Below are 13381 nucleotides of genomic sequence, written 5' to 3'. Positions count from 1 at the left end.
GACTTGGATCATCTACTCACTATCCCCACAGATACTTCTGTCTGTTGGCATTACAATTTCAAATCTGCCTCACCAGTGCACAGAAGAGTTAACACAGCAGGCCTGAGACTGCCCTCCTGGGCAAGGCCTATGTGCAGGCTCAGCCCTGGGCCGGTGTCTGGGAACTGGGGCTTCGGGAGGGTTCCCACAGCCCTAACTGCTGAGGGGTTCCCTGTGCCTGAACTGCTGTATGGACAGTGTGGTGTTTGCAGAAACATCTGCCTTCCTGCTGCGAGTCTGGAATTTGGGCGTGTGCCAACCAGGAAGGGCCTCTGTGAACAGCCCCCAGTGAGATCCCTGGCCGGTGAGTTTCCAGTGAGCTTCCCCAGCGGGCATTTCTCACGAGTTGTCACAAGCCTCATGCTGTGTGACTCCACTGAAGGGGACTCTTGGAAGCCCACTCCCAGTTTCCTCTACACATCACCTGTTCCCTTTGCCATTTGCTCTGCACCTCTTCACTGTGACAAATCCCAGCCACAAGTTCCGCAAGTCCTCCTAGCACGCCCCCTAACCCAGGACTATACTGAGGGTCTCGGCATAACCAGAATTAAGAAAATTTGTCCCCACGCAGTATGTTCTGTTACTTTCTCCAAGAATGCCCTAAAATAGTTCAAGGCCAGTTTAGAAGTGGTCAAGAGTTGAAGCTGGGACTTAGCACTGCCTGCTCATTTTAAGACTCCTAGCTCAGGCTGGGTGACCAGCTGCAAAGGAAGCAGCTTCGAGTCCCTGTGCTCTAGAAGCTGGCATGCACCCCTTTGGGGAGGACAGGCTGGGGAACAGACCCATGCCACAGGAGATACTAAAGGCTAGCACTGATGCTTCCTAGCTTTGTGGCCTTGCGCAAGTCATTTAACCCCCTGGGGGCTTTAACTCCTCACTTGCAAAAGGGGGTTCCTAAGAGCACGTGGCATCAAGTGCTCTGTTAGAAGGGAGGTGCGCACTGATGACCTAGGGAATGCCTCACAGGGGCGCACTGGCTGCTGGGCTCCCGCCTCAGGAAAGGACTTCAAGAGAGCAAGGAGAGGCACCGGGGACAAAGAGAAAGACATACGATGGCTAAAAAATGTGCCAGCCACACAGGACTGTTACCACAAGATGGGCCAGAGCATGGATTCTGAATGAACAAACAGCCTGGGCTCAAAGGGCGGTTCTGCCGCTTCCTGGCTGTGGGACCTTGGGTGAGTTACCCAGCTTCACCAGTGGCAGCCTTCCCCTCTGGAAAATGAGGATAAGAATGGTACCTGCCCCATGGGGCAGGTGGTGCAGAGTGAAATCACCAATCTAGGACACTGCCTGACACAACAGTCAGGGCTCCGTAAGCACTAGTTATAGCATTTAGTGAAGATATCCAAGCACTGTATGTTGCAAAGCATAAGGATTCTACACACATAAGAGTTGCTATCACAACTATTATTGATTAAGGAACCCCAGACGAGACAATACTTACAGTCTTTTCTTATCCACCACTCGTTTAACTCGGATGGCTCTCTGTTCTGAGTAAAGTTTACATACTCCTGTTGTAGGGAAAACACCAGAACAGAGACCATTTAAAACCATTTCGCAGGTAAAGGTGTCATTAAGTATAAGGAGACACTACAGTCTTCGGCTAGCACAGCTAAATTTTGCATCACGTCTATGGTGAAATGCCACATTCAACCTTTAAGATAAAATGAAATACTTTTTAAGTAATCTTCAACGAAATCCAGAACCGCGCTCCTGTGCTCCTTCACTTGCTGGGAGTATATCTCCTTGTGGGCTGGAAGAGAAAAGGACAGCAGTCAGGTCTCTGCACTCGACTACACAGGGAACAATTCATCAGCTTCCTCAGAACAGTTTCTGTATGCAAAGTGTTTGCAAAAATACAGCGGTAAGAAAAGTCTGCATCAAGTGACATTACATTTTTAGAAGAGGAAGATTTATTGGGCTTCGCAAGAATAAAAGATTTGGAAAAACTACAGTCAAAGAATTTATGGTTTACTACAACACGCAGGGATGGTACCTGACGTGCCCCACTTCTTGAGAGCTGACCCCATTTGTAATACCAGCATCCAATGCTCAAGCTGACCTTCAAGTAACATGTTTAAATCGCACTCAAGCCCCACACTACCCCACCTGTCTGGGCTGTTTTCAGTCTAGAACATTCTGTCTTTGCCCCTCAGCTACTCCCATTCCAAACCTTCCTTCTCCACAAAACCCTCCTTGACTCTCCTAGCTATAAGGATGCCTGGCTTCTGCGAACTATCATGTCTGCTTCAGGTCTGTGTCATTTATTTTGGTAGGACAGCTCTCATTTCCTGAGACTGAGTGCCTCCCACATGCAGGTGCTCCGCAGGGACGTGACACATATGACTGCTAAAGCAAAAGGCAAGCTGGAGGCCAAGTTTTTACACACAGAGAAGCTAACCAGGTTCAGAGTCAATAAGAAGCCCATGGTTTGGTACTTAGTTGCTGGTTTATTCATAATCATGTACTTCTAGATTATTTCAATGAATGTTTAGGCCTTTAAGGGTAGGAGACATGAATCATGTTTTTACTATTGGGCTGCTTAACCTGAGATTCATTCACATGAGCGACTATACACAAAATTCTGTGAGGATGTGTGTTTCTCTGGCAAGAACATACATAGCTTTCATCAGACTCTGAGTGGCCCATCAGGGCTATGATGGAGGCTTCCTAATAGAAATCGAAGTCAAGAATTCAGCAACCTCTGGCCACTTTGAGCTCTGTGCTATTTAATGGAACCTGCCTCAGCACATCACAGAAGGGCCAAGGAAGATACACGACTAGGGAGGCTGTCTCACTGCCCCCGTGAGAATGAAACATCAGTGAAGACGACGTGCTACTGAGAACCCAGGAGCCAGCCACAGTGCTAAGCATGTGCTGAACTCAACTGGATTCTCCTAACAACCCCAAGAGATACACCCTAGAACTGTCTCCACTACAGACAAACCAAGATGCACAACAGAGTGCCTTGCCCAAAGCTGTGTGGGTAGAAGGTGGTGGAGCTGGGGCAGGGGTGCACCAAACCAAAGCACCCACGGCTCCAGCGCCCTCCTCTTCAGCGTGACAGTCTGCTCTGGAAGTTTCCTACTCCAAGTAGAGAGCTGAGAATGCCCTCTTCGGTCCCTGTCCACACGCCATTGACCACTGACCCCCTAAATGCCCCACAGAGCACAGGGGTGCGCAGAAGCTGTCCACTCTGGCCCTTAGGAGATGCGTGGAGAGGTCCTCCTCACCTCCCTCCTCCCACTGTTTAACCTGAATCACGGCCTTTTCATTACTTTCATGGCTGATCAAGAAAAGAGGAATTTTAAAGTTTTGAAACCTAAACCTGAACAATAATACTGGAGAGCCCTTAGCTGGGCACGCCCTGTGAATACTGGCTGAGGCTTCACAAAGTCCCGGCGGGTGGACTGCACCACTCAGAGCACCTCACCTTGAGTTCTCAGCTGCTGAATCGCTTCAGAGCAGGTCCTCATGAACGTCTGAGCGTCCTGGTCTATCTGGTCTCGTTCTGTGTCTGTCATCCTTCCATATTCAGACATGACGTGGCTAATAAAAAAAAAGTGGGGCGGGGGACAAAATTTTGAAGCAGCCACAAATGACCACAGATGTTGTCTGGATGGGTTGTGAAGGGAAGAGAAAGCTTCTCTATCAACATGACATTAAGCCGAGGCTGGGTGAAGACGAACTGGCCAAGCCAGGAGGTGGGGGAGCGTTCTACACAGTGGAGGTGATGGACACGGAGGCCGTGAGTGGGCAGCCCACTGGGCTGGCGTGGCGGCATGGGCCTGAGCGGAAGTGTGGGCTTCGGCTCCAAGAGCCACAGGGCCACCAGTGAAAGGTCCCATGCCACACGAGGACAGGAGAACACCCTGCGAGCCACAGGGAGAATCACGGGGGCTGCTATCGGGAGCCTTGAGACATGTGTGGGAAGCTGATTCAGGCTGCCATTTTTTCCACGTTGACTAGCAATCCTCATGACCCACAATAAAAGAGCTTTTGGAAACATTTCATTTCCCTGATGTTAAGTTAGAAAACGTGAGCTAGGGAGGGTGCTCAACTACACGAACGCAGCACTGTGAAGCTCAAGATACTAGGTTTAGAGTGCCTGCTCCTCTTCCTAACAGGTAGGCAGGTGTGGCAGCACTGTTATTAACAGTGATTCTAATGAGCCTAATTAAACACAATGGAGGTTGTAATGGAAATTTAAAATCACAAAATATCAAGTTAAAAGGGACCTCAGAAAAGGTACAGACTCAACTCATTCTGTTTCAATCTACTAGCCCTGCCAGCCACTCATCCTCCCTGAGAATAAAACACAAAGTACCAACTCAACATGTGACCTACTTCCTGCTACTCACGCTCCTACCCTGCACCCCAACCACACGGCTGCTCTGCTGCCCACGATTGGCCACACCCACTCCTGACCCTGCTGCAGCCTGGAATGCCATCCAGCAGCTGTTCTTCCAACAGATGTCAACACGCTTCCACCGCATTCGGATCTCAGACCACAGCCAGCTTCCCTGACCACGCCCTGCACTCTCCCCCTGCACAGACCACTGTCGCTGATTCCTCAGTGCCTGTGCCAGACAGCACATTACTGTGACTGAGATCCAAAGGCCCCTTCCACCCTGCTTTGTGATACAGGGTCTAGGGCACTCCTCTACTGCCGTCTGTCCCTTGCTCTGCCTCATTCTCCTTCCAGCACTTACCACTCCCTGAAATATGGATGTTGATCTCCTCCCAGGAGCACGTAAGCTGCAGGAGAGCAGGGATTCTGTCATTTTCCCTTTGTTTCCCCAAACCGAAAATGCTGTCCAGCACACAGCAGGGGTCCTAATAGTAGCTGAGCTTGTCGCTTGCACCAGACACTACTCTCAATGCCTGGTACGTATTTCATGGACTCATTTAATCCTTGCAATTCATCCACTCATTTACCTCTATACTAAACCCCCATATGGCAGGCACCGTGGCAGGGACTGGGGGTCCACAATTGGAACAAGGCTTATTTCTGATCCCCGCAGAGGGCAGGTACCAAACCATGGGGGTGTTGACACAGAATTAAGGGACACAAGGAACTGTGGGGGACAGTGTTGATCTGCGAGTGGACGGGGGACCAAGGGGTGAGAGGTCAGTGCATGCAGGGGACAAGGGACAGCGGGAAAAGACCTACTACAAATGCCCACCTGCAGGTCACTGTTGGAATGACCATACAATGCATGGGCCACACAAGGATCGTCCAGAGTGTGAAAGGGAAAACGGGAGTGCACCAGGTGCTCCCCGCACACTGGACAGCTGGACCATGGCATTCTCAGGGCTTTGTGTCACTGCAAGGGGCAGCATGCTACCTGTGCACAGTCAGCGTCTCCACACTGAACATCTAGTGCAAGTCTGCTCTAGTTTTCAAGGGAATGTAAATGCTATTGTGATAAATATACATTTCTTTAAAATTGTACTGAAGCTACAACAGCTATTTCTCCAGTATTAATAGGTTTCCCCCAAATCCAACAATCATACAAATACTCCATTATCAACTATAGAGGAGCCCACGAGGTACAGAAGCTGGGGACGGCTGGCATAGCCACTGGAGGACCTCAGAAAGTCTGCATTTTCCATGGGGCTAGCCTGGGGGTAGATGGAAGCAGAACCTGGGTGGTGTTGGGTGCAGGCATGGTGTATCTGAGGAAGCTGTCTTTAGCAACAAGGACTGGCTGGCTGAGAAGGGAAAGAGGAGAGACGAAGGTCCAGAGCACGGCAGGCAAAGGTGTGGAAGGATAGACGTTCAGGCGTCAGGTCAAGGATAGCACAGGAAGTTTCGGACATGACAGATGAAGAGATGGAGCAACTTGAAAGAGAGTTCAAACTCTCATTTTTCTGTGAGGATTTAAAAACAACACCAGCTGTATAATGGGCCTTTGAAACACATTCATCAAAAGTAATGAAGCCCTGCCTGTGACATAGCCCCAAATTAACTATCACAAAAACAGAATTATTACTGTTTTGAAAAGGTTAACTATCTGGCAAATAAATCCCCAAAAATATATTCTCATCGGACATGCATACAGAAATTCATCAAACTTTAATTTTATTTCCTTTATGACTTACAGACGGATAATTTTATTATAGACCCCAATTTACCAAAATATTAGATCCAATTAAAGGAGACCAAGTTAGGTATAGGTCTAGATTAGTCAATTCACTTTAAGAAAAAGGGAGGAAAAAAATGGGCAGTAAGTTTATTGACTGGTTCAAAAATTCGAAGGAAATTTTTTTTTTTAATTATATGATCAGTATAAAGGGGCAAGTTTGAAATTACAAAATACCACTAACACCATGCCTATTACTTGAATATGCAGTTAGGTGCCTCCTAAAGATAGAGAATAGATAGTGTAAATGATTTTTTTAAATGATTTGAGAGAGAGAAAGAAAGAGCTTGTATATAGGGGTATGGTGGATGGGGGTGGGCAGAGGGAGAGAGAGAATCTTGAGCCGACTTGCCATTGAGTGTGAAGCCCAACACAGGTCTCAATCTCATGATCCTGAGATCATGACCCGAGCAGAAGTCAAGAGTCAGACACTTAGCCGAATGAGCCACCCAGGTGCCCAGTGTAAATGATTCTACTCCCTTTCAAAGGTTACTGAAAAGGCATGGACAAAAGTTGAAGGCCACAATCTTATTTTTGCTCTAAATATTACACCAGGGCAAGGACATGGCCCTGTCCACAGTACATGCCTGACACACACCACAGATTACCCTGCTGATATCTAGGCTACAGATATGAATATAGACCCTGCTCTCCATGAACAACATCACAATAGGTAACACTCACAGCCTTATGTGTACGTTTTTACTTCACAAGCTAAAGGTTACATAAAGCCTCCTGTGCATTAATACTACTCACTGTGCTAAGTGTGTCACATACCCATTTAATTCTCAAAACTCCATGAGGTGGGTACTATTTACAATTCTCATTTTACATAGAAACCAATTGAGGCATAGAGAGGTTAAGTAACTTGCCAAGGTTAGACAGCTAGTAATTAGTCTAACTGTAATTCAAACTAACGCATCCTGGCTCTGGAGTCTACGTTCTTAACCACCACCCCAGGGACCTCTCATGTCAAAAAGGTAATAGAGTTCAGGGGAGAGGATGCTTTTTCCCCACTAGTTGGTGGAAAGGAAGGTGACCTATGAACCCAATCTTGAAAGGCAGGATGTGGCCATGGGGAGACAAGCGTGGACACTCTCAGGAAATAACAGAATGGAATCAGGAGAGAGCAAGTCTATCTGGAGAACAGTCAGTGGTTCCATCGGGCTGGAGCCCAGGCCAGGTGGAGCAATGAGTTTTTGGTGGGCCTCCAGCACTAGTCGAAGTTTCATTCTGTAGCCATTGGAAGGGCTGGGCTGGATGAAGATGAATACGGCAATATCTCGTTAGATGGAGGAGAGGGGGAAAGCTCGGGTAATAGGTTACCAAACAAGGCAGAGAAGCCTGCCTTACTCATCTCTGTCTCCTTAGCGCTGTGTAAGGGGGAGGCGCTAGTGCATTTCTGTTGGACTGAAATTCAAGAACGGAGCAATGGCAGAGCGTGGGTGGTGGCAAGGACGGGAAAGAGGAGATGGGTCTGAGAGGTGAAGCTGTCAGGAACAACCCAGCGCCATCAGATCCTGGGATCTGGGGCCTGGATGAGCAGCAGACATGGATAGAAACAAGGAACACAGAAGGAAGAGAAAAAGAGCTGGAAATATAAAAGAAAGAAACCACGACTAATGCTCATCCTTACAATGCAGTGTAGAAGGACAGAAGTAACGCTCTGGAGACCAAATGTTCCATGACCGACACTGTTTTGAAAAAAGAAACCAGGGCAAATGGACTTTTAGAACCGTTTGGTGATAAAATCTGGGATACTAAAGGAGATTTTAAGTAACAAAGGATGGCTTTCTGAAGTTCTAGGATCTAGGATCTAGGATCTAGGATCTAGGAGAAAGGGGTGTCACTGTGAGACACAGTGCCACGGCCACAGACCGAGGCAGGCCGGAAACCTAACAAACTGAACCACAGGAAGACAGAGGTCCCCTCTGAAACCCCAGAAACAGACTGCTGTCACGGGATGGGCACTCAAGAAATGCTTGCTTGCGTGGATCTTGCTGAATTGATCTGACCATTTTAATCCTAATCTCCAGAGGGCCACTCGTCAAAGTCTGGCTCCGGGAAGGAGAGGAGGAGGCCAGAAGTGGGAAGCCATGCTGGAGGGAACTGTTGGAGTCAGAGCCTGAGATGAAGGGGAGGGGTGGCAGCTGGAGGACCAACAGCTAATCCCTCACTGTTTGGCTGAGCTTAGGAACAAGTAGCAATCGGACAGACAGAGATCAAAACATTGGCTGTATCATAATGACTCAACTCAGGTGGTCCCCAAATGGGGCTTGGCAAGTGTGCTGCATGTCCCCGCTGCACGTGCCTTCCCATGCTTCCGGCCTGCTGTTCTTCTCTTCCCTGTGCACTCTTCCAACTGCCAGGATGAGGGGTAACCGCTTCCTGCTTTCTGAGCTTGCTCCCAGGCTCTCTCCCATCTTCCTCTGGGCCCGCAGACACTGCCTTCTCTCTGCCTCACATGAGTGCAAGCCCATCTCCAGCTCGGCCCCTCCACCTGGCACCAGCTCGGCCCCCACAGTGCTCCGTGTCTCCCCTGCGCCACCGACCTTTGAAGAAGCAGTGTACACGGTGTCCAGACAGTGTGGGTGTGTAGTGAGCACTATGTGTATTGGTCACTCAGGGCACTCTTCCCCTGTCTACTGGATCTTTCCCAGCAAACATGGTGTTTTATCTCCCAACACGACCCAAACCAAACCAAACACTTCAACTCTATGTCTCCTACCAGCTACTGCTAATCTCTCCCTTCATCTGGGTAAAACTTCTCTAACAGGTTTGCACCCCGGTCTCCATTTTCCTGACCACTGTTTCCTGATCCCAATCCAAATAAGCTTTATTCTCCCCACTCCACTGCTGTCCTCACTCCTGGGGGCCCCGACTCCACAGCTGTCCTCACTCCCAGGGGCCCCCAAGGCCCCCATGCCAGATCAGCCCTTACCCAGTCACTTGGCACACAGGATGGAGCCAATGGCATCCCCTCCCTGGCCTGTGTTCTTCCTGTGCCCTTCACAACTCCACTCTCCTGATTTTCCTCCGACCGTACCTGCTGCTCATTTTCAGGCTTTTTATGGACACCTCCTAGCCCCCCGAAGACTTATAGATGGACAGTTCATGGTTCAGCCCCTGAATCTCTTCAGGGTCAACACTGTTCCCTGGGTGAGTCAGTCTGGTCTTGTGGCTTTAGCAGCACAAATACCAGCTTTATGCTTACAAGTCTCAATCTTGTAACTCAGTCTGAACCTCTCCTAGAACTTGAGATCCAAATCTTATTGCCTGATCAACACCTCCGCTTGGTTGTCGAATTCACCTTGTGAATATGCCCTCAACTGAGCCCTGGCCTGCTCTTCCCAAACTTCTGTTCCTTCCACCTGCTCAGGACCCACACCTCAAGTCCTCCTGACCCCTCTGTTTCTCTCCCAATTCCTGCCTAACCCATCAGCAAATCTCTTTGGCCCTACCTTCAGAATATTTCCAGAATCTGACCTCATGCTATTACACTCATGGCTATGTCTCTGGTTAATGGCACTGCCATCCCTCACCTGGACTTAACCATGGTCTCCTAGCATGTCTGCTGCTCCAGCACGGTCCTATGTCCTAACATACCAGCCATACTGCTCCTGTTAAAAAGTAAGTTGCATCCTATCGCTCCTCCATATAAGACCTTCCAGTGGCTTCCTAGCCACGATAAAAACCAAGGTTCTCGCAAACACAAGATCCTTAAGACAACCCACAAGATGTGGTTCCTGCTATCTCTCTGAGCTCACCTTCATCAACCCCAACCCTCCTGCCCTCATCACACCAGACCCCTCACTGCTCCTGTGATGTCCCAAACATGCTCCTACATCAGGATCTTTATACTTGCCGGCTGCCTTCTTCTGGAATGTTCCTTCCCCAGATAAACTGGCCCTTTACTTCTTTTAGGTATTTACTGAATATAAACTGAATGTCCACCTCTTAATGAGGCCTTTCCTAACCTACCTTTTCATAAGACTGATTCTGGACATATGCGAGCCACTTCCCCTGCCCCTTCCTCCTGAAAGCACTTACTGACCTCTAACACTCTACACAGTTTACTCTTCTTTCTTGTCAAATGTAAGTTCCATGAAGGCAAGGACTTTTGTCTGTTCATTGCCATATCTACCTCATCAAGAGCAAGGCATAGGATCTGGCAGGCTAATAAATCAGTACATCACAATCAAAAGCTTTCTGAATGGCCTGACTGAGCACATGTAGGACAGGCCTGATACTGGCTGCAACTGTGCTCCTTATAAGGCCACTCCCCAGCAGATTTTATCCCACCCTCCCAGACCCTACAGACCCCCTTGCAGAGCTCTTCCAGAGCCTTCCCTGGAAAACCCATTGCCTCCATCTTTTTTTTTTTTTTTAAGATTTTATTTATTTATTTGACAGACAGAGATCACAAGTAGGCAGAAAGCCAGGCAGAGAGAGAGGAGGAAGCAGGCTCCCTGCCGAGCAGAGAGCCTGACTCGGGGGCTCGATCCCAGGACCCTGGGATCATGACCTGAGCTGAAGGCAGAGGCTTTAACCCACTGAGTCACCCAGGCGCCCCGGCCATTGCCTCCATCTTGATGACAGCCCCTCCTGAGAGAAAAGGGAGGAGTAAGCTTGGGAATCTCAGTCCCAGTCACAAGGGAAGTCTCCTGTGGATATGGCACCTTCCTAGCCCCCAATCCTAGCTCCTCATTTTCTGGGGGAGAGCTGGAATGACAGAAGGAAGCCCCTGGGTTCTTGGAAAATAGATGGCCCTAACCTCATGGGTAGTGAGGACCCACAGACCCACAGATCAGACCCACGATTCTCGGATTGTGGAAGAATGAGAGGTGAGTGTTTCCCTATCCCAATACACCCCAGCATTGCGTCTGCTTACCTAGTTTGGCTTCACATGGTAATGCCAGGTAATGCTTAGAGAACATGCCCTACATAAGGCATATGCTCTGTCCCTCCTCCCCAACCCCCTAGGCAGAGCAGAGGAGAAAGAGCAGGAAGGAGGGGGAGGCCTCCAGTCTTGTGCTCCTTCCTACTAGAAATGGTCTCATCAGAATGGAGGCAAGAGGGGTCAGGGACAAGTGAACAAGAAAGGTACTCACTTCCAAGTGAACACACGCCCCGTGGGTGGAAGGGACCTATAAATGACTAATTCCAAGAATATTAGATTAACATCCTTCTACTCTATATTTTGATTTAATGGAAACTCAGCCCAGTGAAACTGAAAAGGTCTAAAGGTTAATTTGACAAAAGCGATCACTCAATTAAAAGGTGATGTTCCTTTAGGAACATTATACATTAACCTTTAAAGCTCGAAATTGACAGTATGGTTATTCTATTAGTAAAAACAGAAACCAAAGAAGTTTTCCCCCCAAGTGGTATTGTTTTGTTGCCAAGGCATTGCAGAAAAGGTACATCCACCAAAAGTGGAGACATTATTTTTAATTAAAATCATTCAAGATATCCAGCCAGAGGCTACCTCCGTTGCGTGCTGTTCTGCTCTAGTAAAATGTCATTACTAAAAAAAATTAAATGGGTCAATAAAGTCTGAGCTCTACATTATGGAAAAAATTACAGCTTCCTAATTATGTCAAACTAACATAGCTTTATGGGTCTGAAGGCAATTTTTCTTTCAATTCCATGTTCGTACTCCGTCCAAAATGTTCCCGGCCAAGGCCAGCACACAGCACTGGGAGGCAGGAGCAGTCAAGAAGCAGGCTGCAGACCACCACTGTCCAGAGGAGAACATGATGGGAGCCAAGAAGGACAGCCCTTCTCCATCCAGAGAATGCAGGTCGCTGAGGGGAAGCCTGCTCCCTAGTCCTCATGTTTCTGTGTGGATCAGCTCCCCTGGTGTGACCCCCAACTGCCTTCCTTAGCCTCCTGGCAGGGGAGAAGGGGACTTCTTTCTCGGATCGTTAAGATGGCAGAAGGACCCAGGCACGGGCAGGGACACACGCATGCACCTGGCCACAGCTCCTTGCTCTCTCTCCTCTTTGGGATCTGCCTGCTTATAGACAGCAGAAGCTCTGCTGTCGTCCTCCCTCTCCTGTGCCAGAAAGGGGCCTGCCCCCAGGGACTGCAACTGTTCAGTGGCAGCAATGGCTCAGTGAGTCTAATTCCGGAGCCTTCAATAAGGCCGCCCACTCCCAGACCTAAGCTCTGCCTGTCACTCTGTATTTTACCAGTGATCAAGCTGATCACTCTTCACCTCCACCATGTTGACCTGACCTTGTATCCCACCCACCTACCTTCCTCCCTCCCTCCCACCAATCTCCGGCAGAAAGAAGAGGCGTGTTCTTTTTAACTGCCCACCCCTCTAACTTCATCCTAGGTCACATGGGGTTCCAGTCCAGTTACCCTTCACCAAGGGACTTCTGTGTGTCAGGAGCTCGCACAAAGCACATCTAATCCTCAGGAGACCGTCATCCACATGGAAAAAAGAGAACAAGCACGAGACGGGAAGTGAGCTCTTGGCACTCACATGACCTGGCAGGAATGGGGCTGAACTTAGGTGTGACTGACCCCCCACCACCACCGGCCCCGGGCCCCTGCTCTGTCAAAGGGACCATCACAGCGGCAGGAGTGGATGCAGAATGCATGAGCTGGCAATGAACAGCTGCCACTGGTTAAAGCAGTAAGGCTGAGTTTCTATAATGAGGTAATGGATTCGTCAAGACCAAGAAAGCCCCGGGAGCTAGAGTTCTATCTGACGCTCAAGACACATGACCAATAAGTGGCAGAGCAGGATCAGCCCTGGATCCCAGGCATCAGTCTGAGCGTCTGCTGCCAGTAGCTGGGAAAGAGAAAACCCTGGGCCAGCAGCCAGCTGTCACGAGTGACATCGGGGAGAGGACTTGGAGTGATCTGTGAACCAGGACACACAGTGTGTGGGAGCTGAGGAGAAATAAATGCCTTAGTATCACCATTGTAATCACAAGTTTAAAACTACTACTGTTCTGTAACAGCAGCCTTATATGATAATCTTATAAATGCGTGGAAATGCACTGCATTTCAATGATGCTGTCTTATGTGAATCTCTCAACGAGCTAGTGAGGGGTCATCAAACCCTCTGTTTAGAGCAGGACTCCACAAATTTTTTTTGAAAAGGGCCTGAGAGTAAATACATTCAACTTTGCAGGCCACGTAGTCTGTCACAGTCATTTAATTCTGCTGCTATAGTG

The 13381-nt window shown here is 48.9% G+C and overlaps 1 protein-coding gene across 1 annotated transcript in view; it reads right to left on the bottom strand.

Moving 5' to 3' along the window:
* Nucleotides 1-13381, bottom strand: part of STX18 (syntaxin 18) — a 116485-nt gene that overhangs the window by 32700 nt on the left and 70404 nt on the right. Inside the window, exons 3-5 of the mRNA XM_004770545.3 lie at nt 3476-3591; nt 1718-1795; nt 1487-1553 (exon numbers count right to left, since the gene is read on the bottom strand). Coding sequence (XP_004770602.1) covers nt 1487-1553; nt 1718-1795; nt 3476-3591 — 261 coding nt within the window. The remainder of the gene's footprint in view (nt 1-1486; nt 1554-1717; nt 1796-3475; nt 3592-13381) is intronic.

Source organism: Mustela putorius, unplaced genomic scaffold, assembly GCF_011764305.1.
Source record: "Mustela putorius furo isolate JIRA1106 unplaced genomic scaffold, ASM1176430v1.1 tig00000083_pilon_pilon_pilon, whole genome shotgun sequence".
Lineage (NCBI taxonomy): Eukaryota > Metazoa > Chordata > Mammalia > Carnivora > Mustelidae > Mustela > Mustela putorius.
The sequence above is the reverse complement of the archived record's forward strand: the minus strand, read 5'-3'. Positions and strand labels throughout refer to the sequence as shown.